The 18,366-nt window shown below is 34.7% G+C and overlaps 1 protein-coding gene across 3 annotated transcripts; it reads right to left on the bottom strand.

Annotated features, from left to right (window-relative positions):
* LOC105791978 (uncharacterized) lies at positions 1 to 13,805 on the bottom strand. Of its 3 annotated transcripts, none has more exons than XM_052634529.1 (23): positions 13,614 to 13,805; positions 11,733 to 12,784; positions 10,790 to 10,905; positions 10,474 to 10,682; positions 10,147 to 10,266; positions 9,221 to 9,349; positions 8,982 to 9,107; positions 8,327 to 8,382; positions 8,160 to 8,202; positions 7,363 to 7,480; positions 6,988 to 7,197; positions 6,295 to 6,619; positions 5,727 to 5,820; positions 4,936 to 5,044; positions 4,532 to 4,791; positions 4,295 to 4,419; positions 3,458 to 3,692; positions 2,829 to 3,017; positions 2,452 to 2,738; positions 1,832 to 2,039; positions 1,506 to 1,745; positions 995 to 1,080; positions 1 to 416 (listed from the first exon to the last, which is right to left on the bottom strand). In XM_052634529.1, the coding sequence occupies exons 2-23, from the start codon at positions 12,605 to 12,607 to the stop codon at positions 257 to 259; spliced, it is 4,320 nt and encodes a 1,439-aa protein (XP_052490489.1). In that variant the 5' UTR covers positions 12,608 to 12,784; positions 13,614 to 13,805; the 3' UTR covers positions 1 to 256. The 3 variants fall into 3 exon arrangements, with proteins under 3 accessions (XP_052490489.1, XP_012475770.1, XP_052490488.1); XM_012620316.2 differs by having other exon boundaries at positions 8,103 to 8,202; positions 13,614 to 13,804; XM_052634528.1 differs by having other exon boundaries at positions 8,103 to 8,202; positions 11,733 to 12,747; positions 13,614 to 13,804.
* Positions 13,806 to 18,366: the final 4,561 nt, after the last annotated feature.

Here is an 18,366-nt window from a genome sequence, read left to right as displayed (position 1 = left end):
TACAGAAAAATAATGAACTAGGAATTTCTAATAAATAATTAACTAAGACATTATCTATTCACTAATTCACATAGCTCTCAAAGTTCCCTTTTTTGAAACTATACCCACACAGATGCAACAATGCAAAAGAGAGAAAAAGCCTATACTCAGATGTTGCTTTTTACAAACTTTGAACAAAATTTACACTGGAAAGCTAAGCATCACAGCCAGAACCATGGAAGAAGATGATGGAGTGCAGTCAGTCTTCACTTTAAATTCAAGCAGTAGGCTCATGAGCCCAAAAAGCATCTGGATCCGGACAGAAGAGGGAGAAATCTTGGACTTCTAGGTTTGCAATGTGCCAATCCACAAATCGAGCTTGTATTGACTTGAATATCAGAAGGATGGTTGGCAAAAGCCACCATTTGTTGTCTTCGCTGCAAATTCCAAATGCTATTTAACACATCTTGTTTGGTACAAAAGCCATATAAAGTTAAAAAAAAAAAAAAAACCCTTATATATGAAACTAGATTGATTAGGATAGCAAAACTGGAATTCTCAGATGTGAACCAATTATAGCATGGTTATCTTAGAGTTTATCAACCCCAAACCTAACAATTCTTCATGTCCCGGATCCACTACACCTCACTTTTTATGCAAGAAATATTTCTATCAACAAATTCTACGAACGTGACACCTATTAAAACTAAACGAAATTTACTACTCCAATGGAACTGATGAAGAGTTATCTTAATTACCGATGATATACTAGCACTGAGTGAAATAGAAGTATGATTTTAGGTCCAGTCCTTTACTTTCTATTTATATGTGTAGGACCACAACCCATGACTTGTATAACTGATAAAAAAACAATGGATAGAGAAATAATAGAGGGGAGCTATAACTTGTAACATTATAAACGCCAACTATTAAAACAAATGCATCTTTTAACTACCCTCAAATTTATATAAGCTCTCAAGAGCTCCATCAGACTAATAAGCAATTAAATCCTCACCTTCTAGTATTCCAAGTATTTCCCTTGTCAGGTGGCAGGAAGGAGGAAAATCCATAATGAATAATGCCACAAATGAAAGCGACAGCCTGCAAGAAAATTTATGTGTGATGTTTATAGCTCAAAATCAATTATTGGCGTCTCATTCTCACATGTCACATTCAATACTTTATGAATTCTTCAAATTGCAAAATTCTACACTTCTCTATATTGCTATTGCAAAACATTTCTAGAAATATCTACCTTGTCTGAAATATGTCTCTCTAAATTGTGAAGTGCATCATATACAATATCATATTTATAAGAATTTATGTGATGGCACCATAAGCATGAAGAATTAGGCTGGTCAGCAGAACGCTATGCATTAGTTTACCGTGTCATTAAACCATATTTCACCCAAAAACAAAAAAGTAAGTACTAGGCAACCCAAAAGCATTATAGCTGATTCATGCCAATGTCTAAATTGGAATAACTATCTTTGGTAAAAAGTACCCTACAATTTTGAGGTACTTACAATATTTGACAGAGATGTAGCATTCCAAAGGGAATATATACGGGCAAGCGAAGCTCTACGAGGCTCTTTACTGAACAAGGCATTCAATCCAGCAGGGAATGGAGAAAGCAGTGATAGAGGAAGAATAAGCAGGACAGCAAGGAATATCCCAAGAGATATCCAATAGAACTGAAGCAAGGTAAGGAGGGTAACGGAGAGATCTGCTAAAAGCAACGTAGTAATCAGGAGCTGAAGGGAGTCCTGAAACATAAAAGTTCAAGCATTAGGTGATTGAGTAATTTGAAATATCTGCAATAGGAGTGAGGCTATACAAGTTAGATCGCCACCTGACGACCAACGGGTCTAGTATTGTGCAATAAGAGAGATAATGGGAAGAGAAAGTCTCTTTTAAATTCTAAAGATCTCAAGGTAGCATCATTTATGAGACCTCCGTTAATTCCCCCTGTGATCTTTTTACGAGATAATGCATGACTTGGGTATGGCCAACTTTGCTGGAGCAGTTTAGGATTTTTACCCGCAGATGCAGCATCGTTCCTGAATCATTAATACACAAACAGCCAATGAGCAAATAATAATTCGCAGAGCTTGAAAAGCAAACATTCAAATACAACCTACTTGTGCTCATTCACTACAGTGCTAAAAAAGGGAAATAAGTTTCTTCCTACATACCACAAGTAAGTTCCATTTAAAAACAGATTATTGAAAATGAAAAGTCAGGCAAATAAATCAGAACCATTCAGCCAAATGCTACCAATAGATGTTAGTATCAGAATTTGTTGTTAATATTTAATATCATCTACATGCTTCAGCTGCTTTCAAGAGTAGATTCAACTCATATGTGTTCCAACGGCTTTCTACTTTAACTGTTCAGTTTGGATCAGTGATCATTTTCCCTTGTTTTATTTTGGAAGATAGAACAACATTAGAGACAATTACTTGAGGTTACCTTGGGTATCCATCATTGCTTCTATCTGACAAATCAGGCTGGTGCAAATTGTGAAAAGTCAAGTCACCAACCACTACCACGATGCCCAGCTGATAGTAACCAGAAGCTGTTGCTTGAAACCAACCTAGCTCAATTTTAACCCCATGGAATTCAAGCTGGGGATTTCCATGACTAGCTATCCAATCCAGAACAGGCACCAATGCAGAACGAATGGATCCATGTCTCACAGTCCTCAACTGAGCATTCAAACCAGCTATCAATCGATTCCAAACAGTTGGTGGTATGTGCTGGAGATAGCATATTTCTTTAAGTCAGATGAATGTTACTAAATCGAGTTACGATAAAGCTACAGAAAAATTATAAGACAGAAAAGACACCTGGCCCAGAAGATTAGTCAACAATGTATCACTATGAAGATTGTATGGTGACATATAGCTTCCATCCCCACCAAATATTATGCACATTGGGAATCTCTTTTGTATGATTGATACCATGTCCACACGCTTCTCATCGCCCCCAAGGAAAAAATCAATGTATGCGACCATCAAATCAGGTGTTGCTCCTACCTGCATAAATTAGGTAACCATTTAGAGACATGATAAAGAAGAGAAAATGTACACAATCCTTAATAAAAATTATGTAACTATGTATTTAAGCCTCTACTGCTGAATTTGCATAATGGATGATGTCACTTGCTAAACATCTCATGATGGTTCATCCCGATGACATAGAACCTAGTATCTTCTTTGAAGTCATAAACACCATTGAGGCAGTAATGACGCATGGTATTGAATAATTTAATAAATGTTTTCACAAACAGACATTAAGCAAATGGTTTTTAGCAGATAAAGCTTGGCACCCAAGGAATAAGATGATGGAACATGGTATTGAATAATTTTAAGAAATATATTCTCAAACAAACATAAACCAAAGGGTTTTTAGCAGATAAAGCATGGCACCCGAGGAATAAGATGACTCCAGACGAGTGAAATGCAAGAAGTATAACCTTCATCCCCTTGTATAGAGCACGTGATCTACAAGAGCGGAGACATGAATGGTCGTACTCTGATTTGACATATTCCTGAAGCCGATGAACTTTTTTCCTCCGCCGCCACTGTTTCCAGGACCAGGCACAAGGATATGCAACCACTGACAGTATACTGTGCACTGAGCCTTCCCACCAATCATATGCAGCAACCGAGTTGATCTCATCAATGAATCTATTAAAAGCATCTTCATACCTACACGTCCATGAGTTTATTGATTATGACTATTTTAGATAAAAAAAAAAAAAAAGGAAAGCTGGATTCTAACATGAAAAAAAGGGAGCTTGAATAAATATAAATAAATAAACAGTTCTAAGAAAAGACATTTATCTACTGTACAAGATACTCAGAGCATCTCCATAATTGGTAGGCTTCAATATCAAGTATACATTGCATCAACAACCAGTAAAAAAAAGGGGGATGCTAACAAAATGACAGCTATTCTCATGGATTTTTCTTGTAAAGGGTACTTAGCATTCTACTTCCCTCTACCCCTCTCCCTCAACCCACACTTAAGTATAATTGGATAACTAAACAGAAATCTATTTGCAAGTGGCCAGCAGGGTATATGCAATGATTGTTTACTGTGCTAGGAACAGAACATTTGAGCATATCAATATCTTTTTGTTTATTTCCTTTTAAGAGAGAGGAGGCGAGGGGGAAGGGAGAGGTTTTGAGTTCAGCTGCAACCCACGACCATTCCTACTTCCATGAATTTACCTAGAGAATCACTTATGCTGCAATGGAAAAAAAAAAAGCCATCATTTCATCCTTTGTTACTCAAATTATTTTCTTACACGATCTCAATGATTGAATCAGGAGGAGAGTAAGGAAGATGCCATGGTTCTCTAAAAGTATTGGGCCCCATGAAATACATTCTGTAAACATGACTCTGAGTTTCTTCAGCTCTGGTTCCCCTTACCTAGTAAGAATATATATAGTCCACACAGAAATGTTATAAAATATGAAACTGGATCCAGTCACTGCTGCACTCATTTAAGCCGTAAAATGAAATATAGCTTTCAAAAATATACCTCTGATAGGGAAAGAAGGTACGGGAAATGATGACTGCTCTGATGTTCAATATTAGCAACATATGAGCTTGATTCGACCAATTTGATTCTTAATGTGCTTAATAATACAGCTAGAAGCACCAAAATGCCAGACAGAAGAAGTGCAAAAGGCCAAGGACCTCCAAATGTATACATCAACTCCTCAAGAGGGGTATAGCAATTGGGCATTCTATACTTCTCAGATATGCACTTATAAGGGCAAGATGTCTGACGGACTCCTCCTGCAAAAAATACACACCCTAAACTGAGAAAGGGAAGCATATGGAAAACCACATATAAGGAAAAGATTTGAGGGAAAAGGAAAAAGCCATGGAAGAAAAAGAGAAGCACATAAGAATAAAATGTAAATCAGTGTTAACAAGTACCTCGTACATATATGAAATTTGCACGATTTGGAAGAAGCTCCAGAGGGCAAGGAGTGCAAAGGTCTTCATCAGAGCCATCAATATCTTTGTAAGTGCCAATGGGGCATTCCTGTGAATGAACTCCATTGTAATTTTAAAGAGAAGCAAATTAGTGAAATCTCACAGTTTATTGTCAATAGCTAAGATGATGAATAGAACTGATTAAAAAAACAAATTCTAAATCTAAAGGGAAAGACAATACTTTTGTATCTATGTAGATGTAGTAAACTTGACAAGTAAGAAGAATCGAATAGTTCGTGCCAACATGTGAATAAACAAATTAAGAAATCTGTACATGCATAAAATAGCCAACTAGTGAAGCAAGCCATGTCCCTATTTGATTAATGGTGAATATTTTCCCATTATAATCTAGATGTAGACCGAGTAGAATCAGAAAATTCAGATTATAGTGTTGGAACTTTTGGTCTGGAGCAAAGTCTGGTAAGTCAGATTAGGCGGCGCTTGTCCTCATAAACAAATAAAAATAACAGCTTACAAACAAATACTATCACAAGATGTTTCCAGAGGAAATTTTAAGCTGGGATGGAAGGTGCTACAAGTAGCAGTAAGACTTTAATGGACTTTTGGTAAATAGTGCAAATTGCAACAATATTCTCTAAGTATCCCTGTAACATAACCCCAGCAGCATTGTGATGTATAATAGAAGAAAGCCATTGGTACAACATAAAACATCTTGAAACACAAGTTTTAAAGGTAATTTATAACAATTTTAGAAGTTCAGTGAAACTTACCCTGCAGAATGTACCATAGAGGCCTTTTGGACATTTTTTACCAGTTACTGTGCCCTCGTCTCCAAAGAGTCCACCTTTATGCCCAGCACCTCCACTGTCACTCAGCATGTTTGAAGAAGTAAGCTGAAATTCAACAGTTTTTTGTTCATTTTTTCTTTTTGGGTGTGTGTATGTGTGGAAAGGCTTATATTTCAAAATTTTAATTGCTTCTTATATTGACAGACAATATAAAACTACAGATTATTCAGTGGAGATATTAAGTGATAATTCGTCCAAACCTTACTGGAAAAGAACTCCATTTAGTATCTTTCATATTATCTGTTAGTTTACTCCTAACAATTTGATAGTAAAGAATAGATAGCAAGTGCAAATAGCCTTATGGAAAACTACTCCATCTAATGTTTGCTGTATTAGCAGCTTGTTAACTCATTAATCTTATATTAAACAATGATAATCAAATTCTGGAGTATCTTAAAATGTTTGACATAAATGGTCCAAAAAAGAGTTGTGATAAAAAAAATTAGTTAATTATGGAATTTATAACATTTGTTGCATTAAAGAGCCCTACCTACTATTGATGAAACCGCTGATAGTAGCAACTGGAACATATTCATCCCCAATGCCTATATTAGACCAGTGAAAATGCACTCTTCCACCACCGCCGCCGCCACCACCACGAGGACCACCATTTCCCCCAACAGTTGACAAAGATGAATTTTCCGCAAGCATAAGCTCTTGAAGGAATAGAAGAACTGTTCCACCAGAACCTCCACCAAGTCCACCAACCAATGATCCATTACCGTTTATTGTTGCTTCCCCGAAGCTTTGACCATCAGCCCTCAAAGAACCATAAATGCTAAGCCTTAGGAGAGGCCATTGGTTTGAGCCAATTACTAGCGAAGAGACAACCATAAGTTGGTAAAAATAATAATTTCACAATGTCAGAGAACATAAAAAATTGTCGAAACAGTCAGAAAATTTGGACAGATTTGTTATCGCTATAATTCTTGAAGACTTGGCTCTCATCATCATTTATTTGAATTTTATTGATGTGATAATTTATTTTTGAATTTTCCGTTATTATCTTTTATTGCCTGTTAGTGTTTTTAAATAATTCTCCTATAAGATAGGATTATCTCTCCATGTATAACCAGGCTTGTTGACATTCAAGAAATTCATCCTTCTTTGTCCATTATCACATACTTAAAATAACAATCTAATCATATAGAATCTTTTGGCAATTCCTGAACTGAAAACTCACCAATCATTCCTCCTCCAACTACATGTCCGAATGACTGACTAGGACCTTCTGTTCCGCTTCCCAACTCACAAGGAAGATCAGCATTACCATACTGATAACCACCACTGCTAACTCTTCCATTGAAATATCCAGCACCCCCTCGTCCACCATGCCCGGCACCACTACCAGCTCCATTAAGATAGTTTCCTTTTCCTATACCTTTGCTGCAACCTAATAAAGGGTCTCCACAAAATTAGAAGTGCTAACAAAAGCAATAATCCCACTTCACAGAGACTAACAGATTATTTGAAAACCATTGTAGAGAAGAAAGATGGAAACAGGGAAATGCAGAAGACAACAACGATGAATATCAACACTGCTGGTTATACTCCTTACCTAATTCAGATGCAGTAATCAGGCCATTAGCATCAATGGTGACCGTCCTTGCCCTATGAATGTGAACGATACTTCCCTTAATGATCCCATTAACAAGTAGGTCCTCAACCCGACAAACCTATGCGTAGGTCAAAATAACTGGTTAGAAATTGAACTATGCCACACTCAAAACAGCATCCTAATTCTATGAAGCAAACTAGGAAGAACTCATTTAAAGCAATATGCTTCATGTTTTGTCCTTCTCCAATTCCAAGGTATGAGAACAATTCTACTTAAGAAAGAAAATTTTCCTTTTTTGATAAACTAGAAGGATTGTACAAGATGGCATCTCTTATTAACTTTACATTCTCATTATTATAAAATCAGTTCAAACCTTCTAACTAGAAGAAGAGATGGATTACACCGGCCCTTCCATGCTTTACCCAAATGCTAGGGAAGGCATGACTGTGATATGCATGCCAAAGTAAATTTCTAATCTTGAACCCAGAAGTTTGGCGCTTACCCTAATACCTTCAATAAATCATTTCATTTGCACTTAAAAATGCTTGAACAAATGGAAGCTAGATTTCAACAGATATTTTGTTAAGCAAGACTTTTAGTCCTCTTATAGAATGACATCAATTTGATTCATGAAAGTAACCTATATGAAATATACTAGCAAATCCTCATAAATAAGTAAAAAGACACAAATAAGTTAATTTCGTATCCCCAAATAAGTCGAATTCAAATATGATTTCTACCTGCAGGGAAAAGGACAGTGTATAATTAACATGGCAATCATCAGGAGGAGTTATTACATCTATTGGACATGTTTGGCTCTCACAAAGGGAATTTGTAACCCTACAAAAAATTTAATAAATAAAAAGTGAGAATTTAAACATGAAAGACAGGTTTGACATTTAATTCGAATGTGCTTAATATTATCACGAGAAGTCTTTAAAAAAGAATTGAAATTCATACTCACACAATTCTGCTAGCATCATCATCTAGTGGAGCCTGAAGTAAAGAACCTGGCCCAACCTGTAAGGTGCAAGGACTTGTAAACACAGGGTATCAAATGATATTTGGCTCTAGAGAAACAAAAAGAAGCCAGAAAATTAGAACAGTAATATCGTCTGCAATAATCGATCAAGATATAGATTCTCAAAAACCATTACAGTTCCATTATACAAGTTAAAGTTATCAAGCAAGGAGGAAATGTTTTATAGGTGATTCCAGTAGAATTTCATCTTATTATATGCTTTTAAGGTATGAGAACTGAAAGACTGGGATGTATAAGAGAACATGTATCAAGACAGGCTTCCTTCAAAGAATCTCAATTATTATAGAGAAGCTTAGCTGTTTGACATACCATTTTATCACCCATGCATAGCATAAACTTACAATACCATAGTATTACTCAAGCCATATGTGCAGAACTTACACAGATATACATGTATAGAGAGAGACACACACAGATAAGCATAATTGAGGAGCACTTGCACACAAATTACTGCGTTGTCAAAATAAATACCTCTAACAGTAAAATATAACCACAAATTGGAGCCCTCTTAATTATCTCACACCTTTAATAAGTTTAAGCAACAGAAAAATAGTAATTCATGTCAGTAATGTCTTACTGTTATGTTATAAAACAGAGACAAGGAAAGCCGCTGGCCTTTAATTGCATCACCATGACCAGTTAACTGCAGCAGACCTTGACCATATACACCCAAGTTTGCATTAGAACTAATGACAGAGTTCTCCTGCAAAGAAAAGGAATCAACATGATTACCAAAACTTTTAATCATAGCTGAAGATTGAGCAATAGAATAAGGAAAAAGACTAAGAAATTCATGATGAAATCCAAGCATCATACCCTTAGAACAACCAGATTCCTTACTTCAAGGATAGATGCTGTGACAACAGTGTTTCCACCACCATCTATTTGAATCTTCGAGTTCCACATGAGTAGCATTTTGACAGAAACCCTAAATGCACCAAATACCTTTATTTTTGAAAGGAAATTAGTTAGAGTAACAATGAAAAAAATGGCCATACCTCCATAGAGGATAAACTAGACTGACACTTCAGAAGAAATTCCAAAATAAAAGTACCATAAATCTTTCAAACTTCACTAATAGGTCTAGACAACAGTAGTCCTTATTGACGTAGTCTTAGGATTTGAAATATTCAAATAAATTTGTTATTATTCTTATCTTAGTTTTGAATTGTTTTGAATTACTATTTTATCTTATTTTCAAATCAATCGCTTGAATTTCTATTTTAAATGTAACCAGCTATCTTTACCTCTATAAATAGAGGTTTCTATCAATAAATTAATGGAGCCATTTCACACACCTCTCATTACTGAAATGAAAATTGCACGCAGACACTGAGCCAGTTAATCTAACCAGCATTTCAGATCTTTTACAAACCTTAACAAAGTAAAATCCGTAAATGTCTAAGGTATTACAAGATTTGAACGAGTGATGGTCCCAAAACACAATATTGTGAAGTACAGGCTTCAAAGAACCATTTACACAGTAAAATCTATTATTTATCCTCTTTCCCATGGTAAGTACCACAATCTAGGTCAAAACACATATTAACTCAAGTGGTAAGTGTTCATAATCCTATAGGACAAAACCTCACTTAAAAAATCATTCCCCAACTACCTAGCACCAGATACAGCCATTAAATTTTGCAGTTCAGCTCTACTTAAATAAATAATAATAACTATCATAAAACATTATAACGTTTCCCTCAGAAAACATGAAAAAACAAAAAACAAATGTAACATACCTTTATGATGGAATCACTCATTAAAAGTTCTTCTGCGACAAGCTCAAATTCTGACATTGGGTATGCAGACAACCCAAAGACAATTTCCCCCCCACGATATAGACTAATTTGGCCTCTGACCTTCACAGTTAAAAGCATATTAAGGAATAAGAACGCCATTGGAATGTGACCACTCACCACTATTATAGAAGAATAAATACTTAGAAGGGCGAAGTATTTAAATCAAAGCAATTGTGATGACAGGCTAAGCAACATAAGAGAGCAGAAAAAAAATGATAAAACGGAAAAGGGTGTAGCTTATTTGGAAGAAGATAGAGATTAAGCAACCTGAACTCTGGTCCAAAGAAGAGGAACCAACACTTTTGCGTTATTCTCCACAAAAACATTTGACCATAGTGGACTAGTAGAGAAATCAAGCAAAGGAGTTTCAGTTTCTGTGGTGACATTATCATTGCCGACTCTTAGACTCAGTAAATCAGCATTGAAATATGTACCAGCTGCTCCAGAGTTTCCAGGACAACCCAAACTATAACCACCTGCCAAAAATTGAAGCATGTAATGTAGCCCAATCTAACCACAGTAATGTCTCATTTTACAATTATGTACTAAATTTCTAGATTTTATGGGTGTGATCGGTACAAACCATGCACAGAAACCTTGACATCTTCTTGTATGCTGTAACAATCCAGAGATATTCTTCCACCACCACCACCACCCCAACCCATCCCACCAGCTGCACTTATAGTACCATATCCCTTCCTAAGTACCAAAACAGCATTCTGACATTTAGTTAAAGAGTTAATTTCTACTTAATGATTTTTAACTTATAGGAAGGTAAAACATTGATGCCCAGGAGTAGTCAACTGGCTATGGTGCCATTGTTTTGTCAGTCATAAGCAGCTTTTTGAGCACCAAAAATGACAATAACTTGAAAAATCTAGGTAAATGAAAAATCACCAATAATGAATGGATCTCACTTGCTTCAAGTGAAGAATAAAAAGCCAAAAACAGAATAAATTACACTATGTGGTTGGCTTTGGATAGAACAAATTAAAATTGGCAAAAAGGGAAATTGGCAATCATAAACTCAAGAAGAATCTTTGGGCTTGAACCCCAACTATTATTAATGAAAATCCTACAATATGCATTCATGACTTAGTCTACCGTGGCATCTCCATCGAGTTTATTATCAAAAAGATAATTCCAGTATAAACTGTTACAATTGCTGCTGAAAGCAACCCTTTTCAATATATCAATTCATACTCAATAACATATAGCCACAAAGACATTGAATTACCAAACATGAGGAATGCAAAAATCATTAGTGAATTATTATTGCAACCATACACTTGAAATTACAGAAAATTTATTATATTGCATATAAAACCTTTCTATACGATGTCTCTTTATTAGTAGAGAGGATAAGCATTATTATGTGCAGTGATAATGCAAGAAATGTTGGGTACTGTTAATAGATTTTTCTACAAGTGCTGAATCAGAAAACATTAACTGAAAAGCTAACAGACACCTGACCATAGAGAAAACTAGAAATATGAAAATGGTGTGTTCAGGTACAGTGTACTCACAGCTTAACAGCTCTTATGTAGATGCTTCCACCAGAACCCCCTCCCCCTTTTATTCCTCCATTTCCACCTTCTGCAGTTACAGATCCATTCAGATATATCATGTCCTTTACTATGAACTTAACTCGTCCTCCACCCTTCCCTCCATACCAATGTCCATCAGAAGCACTGTCATTCTTACTGCCACCTTTACTCCCGTAACTCCATGGCTCAGACAATGTGGACCAAGCATAAACATCACCCCCCCAAAAGCTTGTCTTATTATTTTTGAGACATGAAGCACCTCGGCCACCATGCCCTCCACCAGCTCCTTCAGTGCCAACAGGTGTACCACTAGTTTGAGGAGGAGGAGGACCAGCCAAGGATGTTGTGTTAATAGTAGAATTGTACCCAACAGTCAAATTGGCAGCACAAATTACTACTGATCCAGCAACAATGGCAACATATTCACCCACATTTACATTTCCAGACATATTAAAGGTAACCATACAGCCTTCTGTGGGGCACTTGATTGAAACATGGGGAAGTATTTCCAAGTTTCCGGTACCACAAATGTAAAGATCAGAACTTAAATACAAGTTTGAGTTTAGCAAGCATGTAGTATTAAAGGATCCTACACCTTCCAAGTCCTCACAAGATAGAGAATCATTCAGCGGTAGTGAAGCTGATTTCTTAACGTGGATGGACGTGGCAATTACAGATTCATCAGTCAAAATTAATCTAGGTTTCAGGAAAAGATTCTCTGATCGATTCAAACTAAGACAAAGGACAGACGTGCAAAGATGCCCAAACAGAACACACCAGCAGAGATACCTATGCATTAGCAATGGATGCATTACCATCCACCGCAACAAACCATTAGATAAAGTTGCATGCATGTAATGCTGCACATATATCTTAGCTTTCCACTCTACCGCTGATATTTATCATCCTATGCTTATCTATAGAAGCTCATTTACTTGAAACCGTCTTCAGGGGATCTTCCATCCAAATGTTCAGAAATACTCTTTTCTCAACACTGAAACTCGCATAACCAACAATGTATAAATGTTATCCTGCCATAAAGACAATAGATTTATACTTAATTCACAAAAGAAATTATAATGAAATATTACATAGACAACATACAGCATAATATACGTAACTAGACTGGACTACTTAATTGGAATGAAAAGGTCTACAATGACTTAGAACACAAAGCGGAAAAACATCCCTCTGAAATCTAGCTAAGTAGACTCTTCATATGAGCAATTAAACCTTATCAATAAGAATAAAAGGGGATTGTATCGGATATGTAATGCAGTTTATGAGTATCTGTCAACTGTTCTTCACTTGATATGTTCTAAATAAAATGTAATGCTTCATTCTTCTCAGTTCAACCAACCTATCAGTAGGCTAAGCAGTAACAGATATCTGAATGGTAATTATCTTGGAACAGCTTCTAAGTTCCAATAATAAACAAAAAAAGCTTATCAGCACTTTAGTATTTCCAATTAAAGTTACTTGCTTTATGTCAAACTAATGTCAACACAACTTTTACTTGGACGATCAATGACATTCTATTAAAATCGAGCACCAAAAAAGTCCACAAATGCGCGCAAAAATTAATTAACAATGCAATCATATCATGTAATACAGATCACAAGCTCATTTTTAATATCATGAAATAAAATATTTCCAGAAAATATATTAATCCATTAATTTCTTGTTCATTTTTCAAAGTCAAAATCCTACGCGATCTAGCGTTTCGGTTACCAACTTCACATATAACAAAACGAGAAGTCAAAGAATCTAACTGAAATTATAGGAAACAAGTTCCGTTACATAATTGAATTTCGAATTCCTAAAAAGAAAAAAGAAAAGAAACAGAGAGCAAGAGAGTACCGTTTGGCAAGAGAGAAAGTGAGAATGAAAAACGAAAGAGAGTCCTACACAAATCTTGAACGAAGCTTCGCTCATAGTCGCACTTCCGCTCTCTCTCTCAAACAAGACTTTTTCTGTGTTTTTCCCTAGTCAGTAATGGTCTCAGCTTTGTCTGTTTGCTTTCTCTGCTTTGCTCTTTCTCCCTCTCTTTTATTTATTTATTTTAACGCTCCAATTATTCAACTTTTCGATAAAGATCAAAAGTAAATTATGTTATTATTATATGTTTGGGCAGGTAAAGTAAAATAGTGAAGATGGAGAGGAAGAGAAAGAAAAGGAAAATCTCGTACAGTCCAAGCTACGTCTTTAGCTTAGCTGGCTTCTGATATCGCTCGACATTTACGCGTGTGCTTTTCATATCATCATAACTCTCCTCCATTTTGTGTTTAATGTCGACACTGCCCTTGCTATAATTTATATCATTCTTTCTTTCTACAAAATATTTTTTTATTCAACTCAAATTGCAACACCAGACGTAACTCTTTTTCATGACCCAAAGACACAATAAAATATGGATTTCAACCCAACGCTGTCCTACTGATTATGGGTATACATCTTATGTTTCAATAATAAAATGGAGTTGTATTATTAAAAATAATTACTTTTTGTTTATTTCAGATTACATTTTAGTCATTTATGTTTGAAATGTTACGTTCTAGCTACTTACGTTATCGTTTTATTACGGCTGTTAAACTTCGTTACTTCCCTAACGGCAGCCTTTCGTGGCAGTCCAAATTAAATTTATTTAATTAAAAACTTGTTTCCATTCCAGCAACTGGACATCTAAGTTGGCATTTAAAACCCATTTGGCCTCCCACGTAGGACTGTTGTTAGGGAGGTAACGGAGTTTAACGGTAGAGTGATCACTTCGTAATAAAACGATAACGTAAGTGACTAAAACGTAACATTTTAAACATAAGTGATTAAAATATAATATAAAGCAAACACAAGTGACTATGTTTGTAGGTTACCCTATTAAAACTATATTAAATCATAAAATATGAATAAAAATATAATTTATGCGATTTGATTTACTGTTAAATTATTTACATTTATCTTAAATTTCTCTCTACTAAAATCATGCTAAATCAAGTTAATTTCATTGTTTGACTGTTTTTATTTTTAAGCATTTGAAATATAAAACAATTCACTTAAAAATAAAAGAAAATAGTTTAGTAAAAAAATAAATGCAAACATAAGATTGTAAAGTCAGAGGTTTGAGTGTAATTTTATAATCACATGTATTTAACACGTTTGATTTAATCATTATAATTAATGAATTGCACCATTTTCATTTTTTTTCTTTAAGAATTGAAGTGTGTAAACACCATAAATACATTCAAGAAAATTACATATGATGACTAAAACAAAAGTTAATTCCTCTTGTGATTCTATAGTATCTAAACAAGTCGGGGTGTAGAGTAGCTCAAATATTATCAATTTCTAAAAACAAATGCATTGGTTACAGAAATCTGTAAGTTAGCCAAAACATTTTGGGTTTGAAACAAAATATTGGGATTTCAGTATTCTTAAATTGGATTGATGCTCGAATTTAGAGGTGAGAAAAATTCGATGAAATATTTAAATTTTGAATTAAATAGTTCGAGTTAATCAAGTTATTCGAATCAACTCGAATAAAAAGTCAAAGTTTTCGGTTTAACTCGAATATGAATTACACAATTCGAGTTATCCGAATATCCAAATTAAAAAAATGCAAAACTACGTCGTTTTGATAAATGTTTACCTTTTCTAGACTTAAAAGTCAAAATCATTAAGTTAAAAGGCAAAATGACGTCATTTTGATAAATGTTTATCCATTAGTTAAAAAGCAAAACCATTATATTGTTTATGTAGTTAAATAATCTTGTATTTTGTCTACTAGTTAAATAATCGATCCTTGTAAACACAATATTGAGTATAAGTAATAGGAACCGTTAACTCGACTCGAATTTTTTTTACTCGATTTGATTCGATTCAAAAAAATTTCAAATTGAGTTCAGTTGCTAAAATAGGATTCATCAACTAGACTAACTCGAAACTTTTTGACTCGATTCGACTCGACTCAATCGAATGCTCACCCATAGTCGAATCAATCAAGTTAATTGATTTATCGGTCCGATCTATTCAACTGGTTCAATTAAAAAATTATTAAAATTTTTTAAAAATTCTAAATCATAGGTCAACCTATTTTTAGTTGGTTCAACCGTTGATTCAACTGATTTTTTAGCTAGTTCGTACCAGTTCCCGATCTAACCAGTTCAAATTCACTTTCAAAACCGAATCTGAATCGCTTTCTGGTCCAGTCCAGTTTAAACAACATTGATTTGCACAATTCTTAGGTGAAGGATCCTCTATCATTAAAAGGATTTGTATAGAACACATTGAATGTATCATTTGCAAAGATGATATCACCATTGTCGACTCTATTAAAGTTTCCTTTCGAGAGATTCAATTTCATATCTAATTTCCAAATGTTCGACTTGAATTGTATTTACCATTCTTCATATTATTAAAAGGAAAGCTAAAGGTAAGGTTCCCTAGCAGTCCTCAAAATTGACATGAGCAAAGTATTTGATAGAATCTATTGAGTTTTCGTTGGAGTTAGTTTAAAACTTATGGGATTCAATGAAAATAGGTCAATCTTATCATCCAATGTATATCCACCATCTCTTATCAAATCTTGGTGAATGGTGTGCTCTGTCTCTCTCACTCTAAGCAATTCGATCATTGTAGAGTTCTAAAACAAAAGATTCGTTGTCACCTTATCTTTTTGTTCTATGTCAAAATATCATCTCTTTGTTGTTCTCCAAGGCAGAGTCAAATAATCTTGTTAAGAGTATTAAAATCAACAAGGAGGCACCCCTTATTAACCATTTTTGTTGATTATTGTTACATAATATTTTATACCAATGTCCAAATGTACAAGACAATCAAGAATATCCTTAAAAAGTTATATGAGCTTTTAGCGTAACACCCCCGACCCGACCTAGGAGTTTCAGCTAAGTTGAAGGCGCTATATTCAATCACCGAAGTGATTCTATAAGCCTCTCTTTAAATTTGTGAAGAGAGTTTATCTAAATCTTTATATATTAAAAATAAAACAATGAAAATCATTTATTAAAATTGATAGTTTTCTAAATTGAAATAGCATGCAATATATCAAAGTATTAAATAAATATCATGCTTTAAAAATAACTAAGCTAAACCTTCTTTTAACCTAAAATAAAAATGTGGAATAATAATTATAACCCTAAAAAACTATATGAAGGAAATCTTAAATAAACTTTAAAGTAAATAATGAAAGCAACTTTGCTAATCCGAGGGTCCTCCGATGTCATTCTGCGTCCTAGTTTTATGTGTTATTTGAGAGGTAAAGAAATGGGGAGTGAGCTTACAATGGCTTAGTGTCAATCTAAATTATAAATCATCATATATAATTGTAAAAAACATAAAGCATATAATTTAAATTATAGTAATGGAACTAAGCATTCTTCATGGTACACACAATAGATATACAATCAATCTATATATGATGGCAATGCAATTTATGGATTGAAAATCCCATCTGTCTATCCTACCCACCCTCGAGCATTACTCGACACTTCAAAACACATCACAATAACTGACCATCCCGAATTTGATTTTCAGTGGTGATGGTCTTTCACTTGTCATCTATAACGACGACTTTTGCTACAATAACTTACCATCCCGATTGCTCGGTCCTTTGATGGCTTTTTAAACTATCATCCCGATTTATTTAGTTTTGATGACATTGTCACCTACTTCATTCAATACTGACATTCAGTGTGGACTAAATTTACCACTAGCTACTACGAAACTCCTCCATTCTCCTTACATGTTTAATGCAATTATGCACATATACTTAGCATGTAATGTTTTTTTTTTCATTAATCGATGCTACATTCAATATTTTCATACTGGCATTTAATGGCATGTTTTCTTGCACCCATTCATGTCAATTTCACATTTACACATATAAGTTGTGTGAGTAAAGAAAAAAGTGTCATATGTACAGGATTTTCATATGAATTGCCTAGTTATCTAGCACATATACAAGTTCGCGTATAGAGCTAGCAAGTAAAGTTCATAGTTTAGGGTTCGCATAGAAAACCTATAGGGTTTGCATGACATGGCTTGCACAACAACATACAAAGGGTTCTCATATTCCTTAGGGTTCGCAATATCTATAGGCTCGCATAGTACTTAGGGTTTGCATTACATAGCTTGCATATTATAATATAGAGGCTTGTTTAATTAGATACATAAGATTTGCATGTAATAACTTAGGGTTCGCATGTCATAAACAATTAGGGTTCGTGTAACATCGCTAACCTATCTCCGTCGTCAGATTAAGGTTACAAGTATTACAGCACACATCGAACCAATCGACATCATAAAACCATTCAACTATTAATTTAAATAATCAATGTTAAATCCAAACATTATACATAGTATATATACAAATATAAGACTTATATAGAGCTTACATGACCTTAAAAATAGTTTAGAAACAATCATGAACTAATTTGAAACAAAATAGAAAAACATGAAAAATTTTGAAAACAAGGGTCACACAGCCATGTGGCCAGACCCTGTGGCAAACCGTGTACAGTTTGAAGATAGGGTCACACGGTTGTGTCGCTTGGTCGTGTGCTAGACCGTGTACAATCTGAAATAGGGCCACACGGCCAAG

The sequence above is a fragment of the Gossypium raimondii genome, chromosome 8 (assembly GCF_025698545.1).
Source record: "Gossypium raimondii isolate GPD5lz chromosome 8, ASM2569854v1, whole genome shotgun sequence".
NCBI classification, from domain to species: Eukaryota; Viridiplantae; Streptophyta; class Magnoliopsida; order Malvales; family Malvaceae; genus Gossypium; species Gossypium raimondii.
The sequence above is the reverse complement of the archived record's forward strand: the minus strand, read 5'-3'. Positions and strand labels throughout refer to the sequence as shown.

Coding starts and splice junctions, on each gene's coding strand:
- LOC105791978 (XM_012620316.2), bottom strand. CDS start 12,607: ATGCATGCAACTTTATCTAATGGTTTGTTGCGGTGGATGGTAATGCAT. Junction 5,821..6,294: donor AGCGGTTTCATCAATAGTAG/GTAGGGCTCTTT, acceptor GCTGAGTGACAG/TGGAGGTGCTGGGCATAAAG. Junction 3,693..4,294: donor GATTCAATCATTGAGATCGT/GTAAGAAAATAA, acceptor ATGGACGTGTAG/GTATGAAGATGCTTTTAATA.